The sequence below is a fragment of the Numida meleagris genome, chromosome 3, assembly GCF_002078875.1.
Source record: "Numida meleagris isolate 19003 breed g44 Domestic line chromosome 3, NumMel1.0, whole genome shotgun sequence".
NCBI lineage: Eukaryota > Metazoa > Chordata > Aves > Galliformes > Numididae > Numida > Numida meleagris.
This window is the reverse complement of record NC_034411.1, coordinates 5,726,679-5,744,886: the sequence shown is the minus strand read 5'-3', so window position 1 is coordinate 5,744,886 and position 18,208 is coordinate 5,726,679. Positions and strand designations below refer to the sequence as shown.

The following is an 18,208-nucleotide window of genomic DNA, read 5'->3' as shown; positions in this document are numbered from 1 at the left end:
CAACGCAGGCAACCGAGGTAGCTTCAGAGGGCAGCGCACTGACCGTTCACATAGCGCTTCCCCATCTAGAAGATAACATGCACTTTTGCAGAAATAAAATAAACATAAAAACATGAAGTACTCAGAGCAGCCTGAAATGACTTAAATCAGAAAGTCACGCATTGGTCAACAAAGGAAGAGCTTTTTTAATGTTTATTTAATATGTAGTATAAGGTTAAGGCAGGAAAACGCAGGTCAAGATTGCACATCTAATTCTACATATAATCTATACTACTCAAAATAATGCAGAGGCTAACAGCTGCATTCACAAGTATATGCAGGTAAATAATTTCTAAAGGATAGATTCTGTATAAGGCTGTTTTCCCCACCCCAAATCACTGCCTTTAAATCAACTTTTGCACTTGAAAGACAACTTATTTTACAATTAGCTATTAAAAAAAAAGCTGGTGTTCAGTGAAGGGTTCCATGTTTCTTTGTCAGCATTTCTTGATAGCACCCTGGAGATTCCCCAGCCATCTTCAGCACTACTCACAGAAGAAATCAATGTCCTGAAAGAGAGTTAAAGGAAAGATGTTTTGAGATTACTGAAGGATTAACATTCCTTTATCATCCCCCAAAGGTAGATAAGTAGATGCAAACACTGAATACACTAATATATTCAAAGTATGTTCTCTATAAATTAACTTCACAGAATTCTGGAGAAGAAAGCTTTTATTTCTTTCAATTCCTTTTATGTGTTTGGGATGATTTGTTCCTGACATAAATCTTTAAAGTGAATTGGGCGATGCTATGTTCTTTCTTATTTCAGACAATTCCTTTATCTTTCTGTTTTGTATTCCCACATCCACGCTTGGATTTGAGTTGTATGTAACCCCTTATCCTTAAACTATTCCTAACCAGACATGAAAAGGATGCCTTAATTTGACTGAGGCTGTGATTCACTTGCTACAGAGAAATCTGACTAGAAAATGTTTGCATTTTGCTTGAAAACTTCCAGCAAGGGATACATTTTCATAGCACATGCTTTCATCTAGCTTTCTGCTAGTATTTTGTATGGCTACATAGCTCTCATCTTGATTTTACTGCAGGGAATTAACAACTTGTGTGCTCAAACTCAGCAACATTTACATTAGACCAGCCTGTCACATGTAGTTGTCCACTGGAAGCTGGTTCAGAGCAAATGCTTACTGGTATTAAAAGTACTCTCCTTTTAGCCAGCAAATGACCAATTTAAAATCATTGAGGGGTGGCAGGCAAACTAACACCACTCAGTAGTACACAGTACAGTAAGGAGTCTACTGTATTCAGTGTGCAAGAAGTTCACAAGCACTGGAATTTATTAAGAGGGTCTGTTGCTGATGACATTGACTCCAGTTCTGACAGTTACGATGGGGAAAAATAAAGGAGAGAGAGGCCCCCATACTAATGTCCTCTTTCATGCTCCTCTTTAGAGCACCAGGTCCCACTCCAATATTCCCCCCCCATCAAGGTGCCTATCAAGTAGACTACTCAGTGCTTTGATTGGGCTGGAGCTGCCATGCTGCTTGATCATTAAGCTCTGGGCATCACCAGGTCCCATAGTGTAAATGAAACAATAAGTGAAAGGGTTAGGAAGAAGGGCAGTCAGAGAAGATAGTTCTCACATCAGCAGTAACAACAGCACCAGACTTCACAGCTTTGAGGACAGGAAAGCAAGGCACAATCATTGCCAGCAGCTTAAATGAAGGGCAGCAGACCTGCAAACCTAAGACCAGCTACAACGTTGCAGTACAGGCATACAAGAGCTGTGCAAGAATAGCTCTTGTGTAAAGCAGTATCCTTTAAAGGATACTTCTGGAGGAATCAGTATGACCACCTAGAGATACATCAAGATCTGCTGTAAACAGTTTTAAATGTAAACCTGAAGTCAGATCCTTTAATGCCACGTCTGCAACGTACAAATGAGAACAGAGAAACAGGGAAAAGAATGCATCTGTACCAACATCAGGTTTTGCTGTGAAGCTTTTGCATAGCAAGAACATGAACTAAGGGTGAAACAACCATGAAACTTTGTGTGATTAGTTTTACAGAAGGGTTTGGTGCAGAACTTCCACTTGCCAAGTAAAGTTCTGCAGTGCAGCCTGGCAGTGGCCCATTCTGGACCCTCAGCCAGCCTGCAGACTAAGAGATGACTTTAACCGAGCTCTGCTTCCAGCTCTGCTTGCCATTCAGCAGACTGGCTGTCGCTGAGAAAAGAGCTTAGAAACGTATTTCAGTCACAGAACTTGAAAGAACGACTAATTGCTGCAATGCTACTGGCCAAATTCAGAATACACTCATGTAGTGTCAAGAACAGCAATCGCTTGTTTCAAGATTTGCATTTCCTCAAATAAAATTGGTCTGACATTAATAACACAAACCCTAGCAACTATTAAACTTCATTTCACTTATTTCTTGTTTTAATGAAACCCACCTAATAATCAAGAACTGGGATTAAAGAGTCCATATACAATTTCAAGGCTATGAGCAATTTGTTCTAGGCATAAGTATAAGCTACCAGTAATGTTAGTTGCAAGCCAAGCCATACCTTCCTCTTCCACTTCTCTTTGGAGTACGTTTCAGATCTTTAAGTCATGTTAAGAACTGTCTGGTGTATGACACACTGCTGCACATGATCAGGGAGAACCATCCTTTCAGAAATGCAGCTTATTTAAAAACACATTTTCAATAGCTTTGCTACTCTACTTTTTGATAGATGTACTAGCAGCAAGCGTACTTTCCTCATACAGCATTCTGAAAACTAAGGTTAATTTTCTAAGTTCCTTCCACATTTTAACCCAAGTGATGCTGCTACTATAAAAACAAGAACCAAAGAATACTGTATTTCTAGAGGAATAGTAGAAAAGTGAGTTTTCACGAACAATTGCCAGGGACCTGCTTTCACTGAAGCTTGAGAAGGGTGTTCAGGAGGGTAAAACAGAAGTACTGCATGACAATGTCAACCTATATAGACCATTAATAGAAGGCATGTTTGTACACGTTACTGAAATATGCAGCACAATGTTCAGGCTCCAAAAAAGAAAAGCATTTGCAACACATTGCAAGAAGCTTGGGTAAGACTCTTATGAGGCCTTCAAGCAATACTATTCCAATCAACAGGAACAATAATAGGATCAAGGCCTTAACTCGGCATTTGTGAAGTCTACAATATCAGAGCTTATGTTAGGATTTTATTGAGACTATTTGTCCGCATAAAGGCCCAAAGATTGCATCCCTAAGCATCTGTGATATGCTACAATCAACTGCCACAATTATGATCTGTTTTTACAGGAAATTAGCATTACACAGCCAAGGATAATTACATAGCCAGCTGGGGTTTTGTAAATTCCTTACCGTTGTAGGAATGGTCTTATTTGCTTCTTGATAGACATGTTGCACTGAGACTAAATGGCGAGGGAAATAACCAACTGTCCCCATGTGGTCTTCATACTCTTCTCCATAAACCTTCAAGCAAGGAGATGTATACTTAGGTACATTAGAACAGTCCTCATCTGCTTAAAGCCAATTCATAATTTAGTCAGAAGCAGCTACTAAGAGAATTTATAACTCTGGTTTTGGATTTCCTAGTCCTCCAATTAACCAGCACATTAAATGAACCATTAGCACAAGTCCTAATACAGATAGAATAAAATAACAGCACAGCTTTTTTTTAATTATTGTTATGAACACAGCTAATACTAGTGTTTGCTTCCTTTATATTTAAGAGTTTTATGAGCAAATGTGATGAAAGTTTTTCTCCTGCATAGTTTCAGCAAGCAGAAAAGAGCTGTTGAGCCCTTTAACTTGGGTTAAATTCATAATTACAGGACAGTTAATGAAGACACTTACACTTCATTACAAAAAAAAAAAAAAGAAGAAAAAAGCCCTCAAGACTCCTCAGTCAGTTTAAACACTCAATCTGAAAACTAAGTTGCTACTTCAAAACCCACAGTAGCTCAACATCACCACATTTTTGTCAAGAAATAAATGCTCATCTCCTTCTGGTTTGCTCATATACACAAGAATCTCATCTTACACTTCCAGCCCAGAATTCTCCAGATTCTTTTTCTTTCACTAGTTTTGAGTAAACATAAATCAACTGCCCTTTTTTAATATTAATGAATCTGCAGTCTGGAGCATTATAATCCTCTTCTGCTCTGACAAGGGAAATGGTGTCTAGGAAAAGAAAATAAAAAAAATCAAGAATGAGATGGATGAATGTAAAGACATGCTTTTATAAAGAAAAACAAACAAGTGTGTGGATGCACACATGTAAAACTTTTTCTACAGACAAAAGTAGGTTATTCTGAAATTAATGCCTGCCAGTAATTTGTCCTGCTCATTTTTCCATCTCCAGTAAGCAGAATAACAGCTTTAGAATGTGCCATTTAATCCTAATGTAAGTTACAACAACCCGTCTGTCTCCTCTCTACACTTAGCTTTCACTCATGAGAAGGGTCCCTTAGAAAAGTCTTGCTGCAGTAAAACAGGATTTGATGCTCCGCATTCATCTTCCCGCTCTACTTTGACAGAGCAATTTAAAGATGAGCTAAATAAGCAGGGTAGATTTCTGTCACACTACAGCTTCCAAGCTCCACAACTGTTTTTGAGAATATATTCTAATTAAAATTAAAACGAAATTACTCACACACACAGTCATCATCAGCACACAGCTTCTTGCTGGCAAGCTTGTCCATAAACATTCCAGTTGCAAATGGATTCATTAATCCAAGACACAAAAATAAGATAATCAAATAAGCACGTTGTGTCATTTTTCTTTGCTGCAGCACTTCCCAAATGCGCGCTGGGTCCAGCGATCTGCATCTTTTATGGAAGAGCCAAACATCTGGACAAACATCCCTGGCCAATGGGAAGGGATCAGGGTGACATTCCACTGCAGCAAAAGGAGCCGCTGGCAAGAGGGAAACCTCAGGTTCCACTTATGCAACAGAATCCTTTCCCAAACCCATTCTGGAGCAACTGTATTACTTAAAAGTTTTAAGCCTTCCCGCAGTCATACACAGTCTTAATCTCACCTCAAGCAAAATTTGTTTGAGGATGAAAAATTAAGTCAGACCCCAACAAACAGGGAAGAAAATTACATCCTTGCAAATCCTTCAGTCCTTTACTCTCACAAACACACACTAACAAGTACAATTTTCCCTGGACCATAAACTCTCCATGGCAGCAATTTCCTCATTACTCTAGAAAGGCTCTACAACACTAAATGTGGATGTGAATATAACTCAATTAAAAAAACCTTTTCAACTCTGCAACTTAAATTTGTAACCTAGAATTCAAGCACTGCATACTTGCGTAGGTAAGATTTCTTTTACACAGGTAAATGCAGAAAGAGAGCAGAATAGACAGGTTAAGCAAAAGCAGTGGCCATTTCATGCTTATTTATATAGCTGAACTCAGCTGAGAGTCTGCAGATGTGACACAAAACAGTACCATAAGCTGACTTAAGAGGGACTTGTTAAGCCTTACAGGACATCTAAAATTGATCTAACCTCCCAAAATACAGTCATAACATATGAGAATAAGTAAGTAGTATTTCAATTGAAATAGATGTTTTGTTCTTTTGTTCTTTTTCAGGTGCACAAAAAACAAGTTTTCACTTGCAAGCGTTCTAAACTTGTGAATTCACTAAAAAGAATGGAAAATGCATATATAGAAATCCAGAATTAATCCAGCTGTGGAAGGGCATCGTCTTGCAGTGTAATCTGAGTGTAGAAGATGGTTTTCACAGATGCTGTGCAGAAGAGCAGTTTTAAGGAGCAGTTTCAGATGCAGTGAAACAGAGTACTTGATCAGAAGGGGAGCAGACGTATCAGAACATGGAGCATAGCAAGATTTCCAAAAATCTATCATGCTTTCCTGGATACAAAACATGTTGTCCAAATAACAGTCTGAAGTCAGACCTCAGTCACCTCAGAACACAACTGGGAAAAAACACATGCTCTGCAGCTACAAGCAAGCTCACACAGCACAGGTAGGGAATGCACCAAGCTGCAGCAATAGAGGAACAGCTACAGCCTACTTCCTCATTTTCCAATTGATTTACTTGGGAAACAGAAAAGCCTCAACACTCACAAGGTAGCTACTGTGCTCATTTGAACGTTCTTCCTTGTACACTTGGTCTTAACACCAGCTGTTTGCCTGAACTACATCTGAAGGAAGTCACGCTAACTTCATCCTGTTAGGTCTTTGAAAGGGTGGTTAGAGGACTCAGACAAAGTATTAAAGAACTGAGGAATAGCACAACATGATAAACACAAACACTACGATACCACTTCTCAGATATTAATCTCCCAAGAGCCTGACTACAATTCTCCTAGACAACACCATGGAAAATCCAGTGAGTTTCACCAAAAATATAGTTCAGGTTTCATTATTCTCTTAAGCTAAAACATCTTTCTACGTCTTGTATCTTCACCACCTGAAGAGAACACCTCAGCTTTTGAAGATTTTCCCAAAACTACATTGGATTACTTCACTGCATTTAGCAAATTTTGTGTTCAACAAAACCTTTAAGTGTTTCAAACAAAGGAGGAAAAAAAAACAAAAACCACACAAATACTAGGACACACATTTTGTAAAGCCTGCCTAAAAGCAGACCATCAAGCTTATCAGTCGTGTCTTTGGAAAGAGCCAGAAAACTCTTCCTAAACCATTAAATCCCTGCAAAAGACGAGACAATAGGAAAATCAAAACCAACCCAAACCGTAAGTTTGCATGTGCCCTCTATACAATGACTTCTATCAGCCATTACTGTACAGACAAAACCAAAAAGCTGAACAGAGCTGTCTAAATTTTAACTAATTTCTACCAACAGAAGCAGAAATAAAAAAACACCAGCGACCTATTTTTCTTTATTTATGAGACAAAATTATTCTCACTGAAAAGCAGCTGTCCCCTTGACAGTGAGGCTGAAGACTGAGTATTGCATTTATTCTGAGCATGCTGGCGTTTAACATTCCCACTCACGCTTTTTGCTCTGAAAACACATATAATTTTCCAGCACTCACTTCTGAGAAATGAGTCACCTTAAAAGTAGTTAAACCAATATTATGAATTAACTCCCTACGGAGCAGTGGAAGGCGATGATAACGCCTTCTACCAGAACAGGAGCATGCTTAGAAAGGCACTCATTAAGATTTAGTTTAAAAAGCAACACAGAAGGTAGCTCACCCTGTCCAAAGACTGCTAACATCTCAAGAAGAGCAGAAGCTCCGAAGAGATGCTGCTCTCTTGGCTGCTAACCCTTATATGAGGGTGAGGAGGACCCTGGGTCCACCCCTTCCCATTGCTCAGGTGCACTGCTTGCAGCTGAGCTCCCTGGCTTAGCCACACCTTCTCACCTGGTGCTCATTCATTGGTTCAGGCCATGATCTAGCAATTCCCATACACCGTGCAAATTTAACAGATTAATAAGACAGATTTAATGAAAAACACAGTTTGAGAACAGCATAAGCTGAATTTATTTTATAAAAATTAGTATTTTAGCACAAAAAAATTACTATTCAATAGATCCATGGAAGTCCTGCAATTGTGCTGACAGCTGCAGCGATTTTACACAACAGTCTTATCCTTTCTGCACAGGACAGAAAGCATGCTGTACCATCATATTAAAATAGGAAAAAAAAAAATCAATACGAAGACTTCCAAAGAGTGTCTGGTTATTTCTTAGCATAAGTGATTTTCATGGCATGAGACGGAGTTATCTTGAATCCTTGGAGAGCGTCTCGAGCAGCTCCTGCTTGACATTCATTTTCAAACTCCACAAATGCAATGTCATGGCGCCCAGGCACTAAGCGTACTTCTTTGAATCCAGGAAACCTTTAAAACAAATTTAAGAAGAGTCAGATAGTATTTTCTAGTTTGATAATTTACCTCCCTTCAGCAGCCAGAAGACCTTCCCATATGCATCTACTAGAATAATAGTTACTACTAACAAGAGATTCAATTGAAAAATTTTTACATTTCCCATCCTTAAAACTTTGCCTCTCTTAAGGATCATTCTGCTGAAGTAATTTAATCAGTCTTACACATCTGCAGAAGCAATTAAAGCTGGTTTTAAAGCTGCTTCTGAAGTCTTTAACATTAGTCACCAGCTTAATGCACTGCAGACTGATAACAGATAACTTCTACAATCAAAATTATTTATTTTTAAAAAAAGTCAGACTTGCTTTCTGCACCCAGTCATCAGAACAGACATCTGTAATCTTGGCAGTAACACAGAGAACTGAAATACCTTCAAAACCTCTTATTTCTAATAATCAATGAGCCTACTGTAAAAAAAAAAAAAAAGTAACGGAATCAAAGGAAAGTTTCCTTCTTTTCAAAACTTACTGGTTGAATAACATGGACAGCATCATCTCATTTGTTTCCTCAGGCAGGTTATTAAGGAAAAGAATATAGTTTGGTGGGTTATCAGGCACCTGCAATAAGAGAAGAACAAAGTTCAGCAGATTATCCACAGCTGTCTGCCCCTCTAAATCCATCTGCATTATTATGGTAGCTGGGCTTTAGGATACCTTCATGCAATATGCAGACACAGATCTCAGTGGTTTTTGTTTTTTTCTGCTAAACAGCTGATACTGCAGTACCCCACCACACTAGATCTCAGCACTGCCACAGTTAGGATTCACATCCCTTAGTACTAATTGCAGTGCCATCTCAGATTTCACAGGCTATCCAGGACATCTGTGTGGGAGGACATTAGCTTGGAAAAAGATCTTCCCCATCTCCTTCTCTAGTGAAGGAGCTGGAGGCCAAGATAAAGACCCTGGCTCATCAACAGCTGAACTGAACTACTGAGTATCTCAGGGGCAACTGAAACCCACAGAAAACACATGGTTTTACTACAGTATTCTACAGCAATTTATGGGTTACAAACTCCATTAGATGTTAAGCTTCAGAATCTTGAAAAGATTTGGTCACAAAAGCAAGCATTACCTGCTGATTCTGCGGTGAAGTCCCAGGGGCACTGGTTGAATTTTGTGTTGCTCCCTAGTAAATAAGTACAAAGTAGTTTTAAAAAGACATTTGGTTAGAGATAATGTAAACACACATCGCCACGTTTCTGTACAACTAAAGTAGTGTATTATAAAGATGATGTTTTCTTTGTTTTATTTTTAAGCTGCAATCCAAGGAACATTTGTTTATGAAATACTTGCCCCAGGGGAACAACAACATGTAGATTGCATTGAACCCCAAAACCAGACAATCAAGGAATAAATATGTAACTAATGGCTGAGTCAGCAGATATGGCAAATCACTACTTCATTATCATTAAATTCAGTTTAGTTAGGCAGGAAATAAGTTTTGAGAATGAAGACCTAGACAAGACATGATAGACACAATAAGAAAAAAAACACACACTTCGAAGGACTCCAGTTTAGCAAGGATAACTAAAGCTATTATCATTATAAATAGAAGCAATCATTTCTAAGAAATCAGCATATAATAATTGATTTTGAATAAATCCTGAGGAAACAGAATTTTTTTGGTTGTTGATTTGCATGATCACAGATCTCTCCTTCTCAACAAATTGTGTCCTACCAGAAACAGTAAGTACATAATACAACATTCAACCCACGTGGGTTGCTAGTGTGTGGGTGGCGAGGTGAAAATGGCATGGTGGCATGGCATGATCTTGAAGGTCCTTTCCAACCTGAGCAATTCTATGATTCTCCAGCCTGTCCAGGTCCCTCTAGATGGCTTCCCTTCCCCCCATGTATCAAATGCACCACTCAGCTTGGTGTCATCTGCAAACTTGCTGAGGGCGCACTCAACTCCATCGTCTATGTCATTGATTATGATGCTGGAGAGCACCAGTCCCAAGACTGAGCCTTGGGGGACACCGCTTGTGACCGGCCTCCAACCTGACATAGAACCATTAATCACAGCCCTTTGGCTGCGACCAGCCAACCAGTTCTTAATCCACCGAACAGTCCATCCCTCAAATCCATAACTCCCCAATTTGGAGAGAAGAATGTGGTGAGGGACCCTGTCAAAGGCTTTGGAGAAGTCCAGGTAGATGACATCCATCACCCTCCTCCCATCCACCCATGCCGTCACTCCATCGTAGAAGGCCACCAGATTGGTCAGGCAAGATCTACCCTTGGTGAAGCCATGCTGGCTGTCTTGGATCACCTCCTTGTCACGTATGTGCCTTGACATGTCTTCTAGGAGGATCTGCTCCATGATCTTCCCAGGCACAGAGGTGAGGCTCACCGGCCTGTAGTTCTCTGGGTCATCCTTTCTCGCTTTCTTAAAAATGGGAGTAATGTTTCCCTTTCTCCAGTCACCGGGGACTTGACCGGACAGCCATGATTTTTCAAATATGATGGAGAGCGGCTCGGCAACCACATCAGCCATCTCTCTCAGAACCCTAGGATGGATATCATCCAGCCCCATGGACTTCCATACATTCAGTTTCATGAGAAGGTCTCGGACTTGTTCCACTGTTACAGTGGGATGGAATCCACTCCTCTCACCCACACCTCAAGGTTCAGGGTCCTGGCAGACACAGGGAGCCTGACCACCAGTGAAGACTGAGGCAAAGCTCTTATTGAGCACCTCAGCTTTTTCCACGTCTGAGGAAACCACTTCTCTGTCCTCATTTATCAGAGGGGGAACACTCTCCTTGGCCTGTTTCCTCCTGCCTATGTACCTGTAGAACCCCTTCTTGTTATTTTTCACATCCCTAGCCAAGTTCAGCTCAATCTGCACCTTGGCTTTCCTGATCCTATCTCTACACATGTGGACAACAGCCCTGTATTCCTCCCAGGCTACACAACCCTGCTTCCACTTTGCATACATTTCTCTCTTTTCCCTCAGTTTAAGCTGCAGGTCCTTGCTGAGCCATGCGGGTCGCCCGCCTCCTCTGCTTGATTTCTTTTGCTGGGGGATGGAGAGCTCCGCGCTCTCAGGAAGGCGTCCTTAAAGAGCTGCCAGCGTTGCTCTGTCCCTATGCCCTTAAGGACAGTTTCCCAGGGGATCCCATCCAGCAACTCCCTGAGCAGCCGGAATTTCACTCTCCTGAATTTCAGGGTCCTGACTCTACTCTTTGCCAGGCCTGCATTCCTCCAGATCGCAAACCCCACCAGGGCATGATCACTACAGCCCAGGCTGCCTCCAATCTTAACCCCTCTAGTGCTCTCCTCCATGTTGGTGAGCACCAGGTCCAGTAAGGCTTCACCTCGGGTTGGTCCATCTAATACCTGGGCTAGGAAATTATTCTCAGACTGCAGGAATCTGCTGGACTGTCTGCCGCCCACCTTGCCGCTATCCCAGCGGATATCCGGGTGGTTGAAATCCCCCATCAGGACAAGAGCCTGCAAATGCGATACCTCCTGCAGCTGAAGCAAGAAGGTCTCATCAACAGGCTCCCCCTGATCAGGTGGCCTGTAACAGACCCCAACCACTAGATCTCCTTTACTGGACCAATCCCTGATTTTAACCCATAAGCTCTCAACCTGCTCACGGCTGTTACTCAGACACAGCTCTTCGCAATCTACCCACTTCCTAAAATAGAGGGCAACTCCCTCTTCTTTCCTGCTCTGTCTATCCCTTCTGAAGAGGCTGTAGCCCTCAGAGTGTTCCAATCGTGGGATTCATTGCACCACATTTCTGTGATAGTAACCAGATCATAATTTTCCAAGCACATCACGGTTTCCAGTTCCTCCTGCTTATTTCCCATGCTGTGAACATCAGTGTAAAGGCACTTCAGCTGGGCTTTCTGGCACACTACCTTTCTAGAGGGGCCCTCCCTCAAACTTCCAGAAGAAATCTGAAGTTTTCCCGCACTGCTTCCTAGAGGGACAGGAGAAGGTATCGGATGGGGAGTCAGCAACATTACCTCCTCTGAGGAGTTCCCAGCACACCCTACAGGATGGCTCGGAGGCTTTTCCCCACAATCTCCTACAACTAAAACGTCCCCAACCCCTTCTCTGTCCCACTGACCACTACCCTCTTCCCCCACCAAATCTTGTTGAAATTTCTGAACTACTCGCTCCACCCTAGTGAGCATCATTCTATCCCCATCCCCCTTCATACCTAGTTTAAAGCCCTATCAATGAGCCCTGCCAGCTCCTGGGCTAGGATCTGCTTTCCCCTCTGTGACAGGCGAGGCCTGCCCGCAGCCATCAGGCCAGGTGCCAAGTAAACCGCCCCATGGTCAAAGAACCCCAAGTTCCTGTGGCAGCACCAGCCTTTCAGCATATATATACATACACAATGTTACTTTCTACTTTGGTTTATTGTACCTTTGCTCTATTACTTACTTTTCATCTTACAATAGGAACGAGAAAAAAAAATAAAGAAATAAAAAACAGTAAAAAAAATAAAATAAAATAAAATGCATTAAGGACTACATAATCACATCCCCTCCTGCAGCTTTAATGGGTGCTAAAGAGCACTAGGTATCAACAGACAGCAATCCAAAGAACTTACAGTACCAAAATACTTAGTCCCCCCCCCAAAAAAAATCCAAAACATTTCATTAAGAAAAAAAAAAAAAAAAAGGAAATCCTGTTTTGACTTGGGTTTTTTTTTTCCTTTTCTTCTTTTTTTTTTTAAATACAGAAGCAGCTTACCTGAATTATCTTTTTATTTGCTGCATTAGCTGACTGCTCCAGAGACTTGGCCTTCTTCTTTTCCTTCCTCTTCTCCTTGTCAGCAAAAGTACCACGCATTTTAGAGATGATATCAGAGTCTGTTTTGGCATACTGAATACGCTTTTATAAGGTAAAAAAAAAAAAAAACCAATAAATTTTGCTGTTTATAATACTGAAAATCTCACACCAACTTCACTGAACGCATTCTCTCTCATTCACACAATATTTTGTAGAAACTTATTATATTAAAAACACTTTTAAATTGTAGGCATGTTTACAGAGTACGTAACGCTTTTAATTAATTCTCATCACAACTAAAGAACGTTTTAAAAACTGGGATGAACCATTCATGAGAAGAAATTACTAATTTTACGACACTCATTGGAATCAGAACTCTAATCAGCTAACAGCATCTTTATAATGTCTGTCCAGGCAGCAGATGTACAATGCTATGTAACATTAGTTAGCAAAATTGCCATCAGCTGCTGTTAAAAAAAATAGGGGGGATAAAGCATTTGGGGGTGGGGGGAGGTGATAGGATTCCAATGATCTCAGATCTCTGCAGAAAACTGAGTTCAGTAAAACTCAGAGTAAATTAAAAAGATAAGCACTTGTCTTAATTCAACCCAGACTGCATAGGTTGTATCAGCAGCATAACTGTGCTGTTCTTCAGAACAAAGCTTCCCAGTGCCCAAGTGAGGGAGCTAAATGGTGGAGCTACAAGTATATAAATGCACAGTATTACACATGTATGCACATGTATGTACGTTTACAATCCTATCACTTAATGAAGACTACTTCAATACAAGGTCACATAGCAGATGATTTTTTTTTATCCTTTGTTTCTAGACATAGGATGTATCCTGCAGTCAATATTCAAAGAGGGAAATACACCTGAAAGCTTATAATGCCCTAATGTGTTGTGTTTTAATACTCTACTGCATTTTACTGAGCACAAAGGCCTTTAAGGGCGACAGAACTAAGCTTGCACAGCTCCTAGGTAAGGATTTTGTTAGATAATCTGAGAGCCTTAATGGAAGAAGCTTGCACCTCAGCAACACAACAACAGTAGGGCTCTCCTTGCCGCTCAAAGCTGTGAGCTGACAGCATTGGCACACCCACATATCACTGAAGTCAAGTGGACCATTTGCATACACAAGACTCCCAAATTAGGAGATGCCTAGTTACCCAAACAGGCAGCAACAAAAATGTATCAATTGTTGTACCATCCTGCCTGTAATCAAGCACATTATTAAATCGGCTTTTATCTAGTAATACTGTACCTGCTTCACTAAGTTGTGTCGGAATTCAGTTATTTGGGTTGCTAATCTGATGTAAGCACAAGCAAAACTATTCATTAATTCCTAAAGTAAATCAGTGACTACATCTGCCAATTTCTGGAGAGTAGAACTGAATAGATCTTCACCCTGCTCATTGTTGCCTTGAAAAGGAAGTACCATATTCTAGCTACGTCTTACAAACATCTAGAGTAACTTTAATTACTATAAATTCATCAGAAAGCACCTAATCTCAAAAACGTGACCGGGGAAATTTTATCTGTTCAACAGAAGACACAGTGAATATCATGAAATGGCTTAGGTTGGAAGGGACCTTAAATCACATCCAGCCCCAACCTCTGCTGGCTGCCCCCCACCAGCTCAGGCTGCCCAGGGCCCCTCCAGCCTGGCCTTGGGCATCTCCAGGGATGGGGCACCCACAGCTCTGGGCAGCAGTGGCAGGGCCTCACCACTCTCCGAGTAAAGAATTTCCTCCTAATATCTAATCTAAATCTCTTCTCTTTCAGTTTAAAGCCATTCCCCCTTGTCCTGTCACTATCTGCCCAAGTAAAAACTCAATCTCGCTCCCGTTTATAAGCTCCCTTTGAGTACTAGTAGGCCACGATGAGGTTTTTCCAGAGCTTTCTCTTCTCCAAGCTGAACAAGCCCAGCTCCCTCAACCTTTCTTCATAAGAGAGGTGCACCAGCCCCCTGAGAATCTTTCCAGGAAGAGTAGAGGGGGTCAATTCTCTCCCTCACCCTGCTGCCACCCCTCTGTTGACGCAGCCCAGGATAGCTGGCCTTCTGGGCTACACCTCACGTTAAGTTTTTCATGTGCCAGGACCTCGAAGTGCTTCTCCACATGGCTACTCTCAATGAATTCTCCTCTCAGTCTGTACACATATCTGGGATTGCCTCCACCCAACTGCAACACGTTACACTTCGTCTTGCTGAACCTCATTAGGTTCACGGAGACCCACTCCTCAAGCCTGTGCCGGTCCCTCTGGATGGCACCCCTTCCTTCTGTTGTGTCCACTGCACAGCTTGGTGTCATCAGCAAACTAGCTGAGGGTGCACTCAATCCCTCTGTCTGTATCTAAGCTGGAAGCATTTCAGATCTTGAAAACTTTTCACTCGTTACAGTGAAACATAAAGCCAACATTTAGGAAACCTAAGTACAAACTTCAGCTTGACTGTGTGTTTCAATTAGTCTCTCCAGTGCCTGTCAAGCTCACATAAATACGTATATTTGTCAACGCAGGACATCACTGAGTAACAGTACAATTGCAAGTATTTGTGACAGTTAATTCACGAGGCGCAAGTACCAAAACTCTGCAACACACCACGGTAACTTAATTTTCCACAGAGAAGGAAGTAAATAACTTACCATTGGTTTCCCATAAAATGGAAAGCCTTGCAGTTGTCTCAGAGCATTGGTAGATGATCCTAATTCTTTAAATATAACAAAAGCTTGTCCTCTCATTTTCATAGTCTTCAAAGCCACAATGTCAACCACATGACCAAACTGGGAGAACAATGCATACAAGGACCTCTTCAATTCTGTTGACAACATAAAAAAAGATTGTAACAGGTTACATATAAATGTCTGCATCTACAGAGATTATGGTGTCCTTTAGGGAGATTTCTGCAACCTTCATCTCACAGCAGTAAGGCACACAAGCTTAGTTAGATCTGCTGTACAAATGCAAATTTGCCCAGTTTCAGCAGGTAGGTGTATAATGATTGGTTTCACAACACAAGTTTTCAGCTAGCGAAGAAACTGTACCTCTATCCATTTTTAACTTTCTAAGAGAGTAAAAATGACACAAAGGGACAAATACACATCTGTGACAATGTAAACACTCAAGTATGATACATTACAGCCATCAAAAACTGATCAGCAAATCAATACAGGAACATGCAACAGTGAAGAGTTATAGTTTAAACAATATAGCAAAGCAGTGACTAATCAAAGGCTAAGTAAGTTCGGAAACTTAGTGTCTAAGCATTAAGTGAATTCTTTCAAAATATTTTTTCATATTCTAGATAAGAGTATATTTTCACATGGTCGCACTATACCTTACAGTTGCCACAGATTTAATTTTTATTTTATATCACCTAACGTATGGAATTAAAAGGTAATATTCTCCAGTTAAGCTAAATACAACATCTGTATCACATAATTACTCTCATTGACAAGTCTGACATCCAAAATACTTCAGCTATATAAGAGCACTGCCCCCTGCTCACTGCTGCTGCCCAGTACCACTTTTTCCAGCTGCTTTTGACCAACCATAGCTCTATCTAAAAATAAATAAAAATAATAAAGATCAACAAGGTGGTTTCCTCCATTAAGGGAACCTGCAGTCAATGCCAACAGCAGCGTGTGCAAAGGAAGAGGCGACCAGACAGACAAGCTTGTGTTATCAGTTTTCTTGCTCCTAATGAGAAAAATTTTGATAACCAAACCCTTCAGCTCAAAAAATTTGTATTTAAAAATAACGCTTGCAGGCTTTAAAGGCCATGTGAAGTTCTATAGTTAAAAGTTACTAATGAAAAAAAAAAAACTATTGGCGGAGACTCGCATGCTGCCAGGGCACGGCGGCAGGGGCAGCCAGCCGCCTCAGCGCCACGGGGCAGCGCGCCAACCCACGGCCGTGGCCTCTCCACAGAGAGCGGCGGCCCGGCACGGAACCGCAGCGCGCGGGCTGCCTGACGAAGGCGCGCCCCGCAACCCGCCGTACCTTCTTTCTTAATCTTGTCATTGATGTTGTTGATGTAAATGGTGTGGTTGGGCCTGATGTCCATGCTCTAGGCCGGCCCCAGACGCGCCTGCAGACAGAGCACACCGCAGTCGTTAGCTGCGCGGTAACGCCGCCTCCCGCGGCCCCGACAGGCTTGCACGGCCCGCGCCGACCTCCACTGTACTCCCCCCGCAGGCACGGCCCGTCAGCGGTGCTCGCTGCCCCGCACCACCGCCTCCCCCTCTGCCCGCACCTCCTCCCGCCGAGATGGCCGCCGTCACGCCGTGGAGGCGCAGGCCGGAGAGCCGCTCCTAGAGCGATCGATGCGCCGGGATCGCGAGAAGCGCATGCGCAGTGCGGGGACAGGTGGCCCGTGCTCTGCGGGCGCCATGTTGGGGCTGAGGGGTACAGGGAGCAGCCTGTGAGGCGCTGAGTAATCGGCTTGCTTGAATGCTCTGTTCGTGTGCTGACAGAGACGAGGCGGCCTCGCAGTCCTGGGTCCTGCCCAAGTGCCTGTGGGCTGGCAGTACCGTCTGGGTGTTGGAGCTCTGCGCCTGGGATGAAGCGGCGTGCTCCTGTGTGAAATAAAGCTGACTGTGCTTGTGTGTAGTTACTGTGCGAGATGTAAAGAAAAGGAAGGGAAACAGTGCCTTGAGGGACACCTGTTATAAAGTGTGCATGCACAAGCATTTTAGTTTTGATATCTGAAGGGCAATGTATCTGAGCACTTCATTTCTTGAAAGCCCTGCGGTGGTGGGTGGCAGCTCAGGGTAAATAAACAGAGAGGAGAACTGGGGCTGCAGCCTTAGAATTTTTGGAATAATTTTACATGCTGCATACCTTCATTTCTATGAGTGAACAATTATGCCATCCTTCAGAAACAATTTTGAGTTGCGGAAGTTTAATCTGGTTGCATATAAAGAAAATACTGCAAAAAAATTTTACTCCATAAGACAATTCTTGCTTAGATTTAATTACGTTTGGACAAGTTCACACTGCAACTCATTTCTGTGTGAAGAGATGAGAATACTGGGAAGAGCTGTTCCTTCAGCTGTAGTGCATGAAAAAGGAAAACCTTCCTTCTGGATTCTGGAGTTTTCCTGAGCAAAAGGAAAATCTGGTATTTAGCAAGGCTCTGAGCACCTGATGAAGTTGTAGGTGTTCCAGCTCATTGAAAGGCAGTTGGACTAGAAGGCCTTTAAAGGTCCTTTCCAACTCAGACAGTTCTATGATTCTATAAAGAACAACATGGATTAAAGTGAGTTGAATATAAAAGCAAAAAAAACCAAACAACAACAAAAAAGCTGTTGATTGAGGTGTTATTTACCGGTGGAGGAAAACAGTGTTATCTTCAGTTGTATAATGGTATGGGAAATGATGTGCCAGTACAAAGCTATGTGCAGAGTATAGACATCACAAGTTAAAATGGTGATAGGCAGCAGTTCCAGGCACTTTTCTCAGTTTGTTGTCTTGTAAGTAGCTAACATAAAGCATGTATTTGAAATCCAAGCATGAACAGTGTTTTAAAATGTTTTTTAGAAAG

General features: G+C 41.9%; 2 protein-coding genes across 3 annotated transcripts; both read right to left on the bottom strand.

Moving 5' to 3' along the window:
* Window positions 179-7,328, bottom strand: OTOR (otoraplin). The gene is made up of 4 exons (XM_021392216.1): window positions 4,667-7,328; window positions 4,055-4,194; window positions 3,373-3,483; window positions 179-548 (listed from the first exon to the last, which is right to left on the bottom strand). Exons 1-4 carry the CDS (start codon window positions 4,788-4,790, stop codon window positions 525-527), a joined length of 399 nt encoding a protein of 132 aa, XP_021247891.1. The 5' UTR covers window positions 4,791-7,328; the 3' UTR covers window positions 179-524.
* SNRPB2 (small nuclear ribonucleoprotein polypeptide B2) lies at window positions 7,479-17,017 on the bottom strand. 2 transcript variants are annotated; one of them, XM_021392214.1, is made up of 7 exons: window positions 16,919-17,017; window positions 16,666-16,753; window positions 15,309-15,481; window positions 12,624-12,764; window positions 8,980-9,033; window positions 8,374-8,462; window positions 7,479-7,860 (listed from the first exon to the last, which is right to left on the bottom strand). In XM_021392214.1, exons 2-7 carry the CDS (start codon window positions 16,727-16,729, stop codon window positions 7,701-7,703), a joined length of 681 nt encoding a protein of 226 aa, XP_021247889.1. In that variant the 5' UTR covers window positions 16,730-16,753; window positions 16,919-17,017; the 3' UTR covers window positions 7,479-7,700. The 2 variants fall into 2 exon arrangements, with proteins under 2 accessions (XP_021247889.1, XP_021247890.1); XM_021392215.1 differs by having other exon boundaries at window positions 16,839-16,927.

What these genes read in the sequence shown, in the direction of transcription:
- SNRPB2 (XM_021392214.1), bottom strand. Translation starts at nt 16,729, where the DNA reads ATGGACATCAGGCCCAACCACACCATTTACATCAACAACATCAATGAC. An exon ending in CATTTTATGGGAAACCAATG is followed by an intron (nt 12,765 to 15,308) that starts GTAAGTTATTTA and finishes ACCTTATAAAAG; the next exon opens with CGTATTCAGTATGCCAAAAC. An exon ending in CTGTCCATGTTATTCAACCA is followed by an intron (nt 7,861 to 8,373) that starts GTAAGTTTTGAA and finishes TTTGTTTTAAAG; the next exon opens with GTTTCCTGGATTCAAAGAAG.
- OTOR (XM_021392216.1), bottom strand. Translation starts at nt 4,790, where the DNA reads ATGACACAACGTGCTTATTTGATTATCTTATTTTTGTGTCTTGGATTA. An exon ending in GAGAATTCTGGGCTGGAAGT is followed by an intron (nt 3,484 to 4,054) that starts GTAAGATGAGAT and finishes CCTTGCTTGAAG; the next exon opens with GTTTATGGAGAAGAGTATGA. An exon ending in ATAAGACCATTCCTACAACG is followed by an intron (nt 549 to 3,372) that starts GTAAGGAATTTA and finishes ACTCTCTTTCAG; the next exon opens with GACATTGATTTCTTCTGTGA.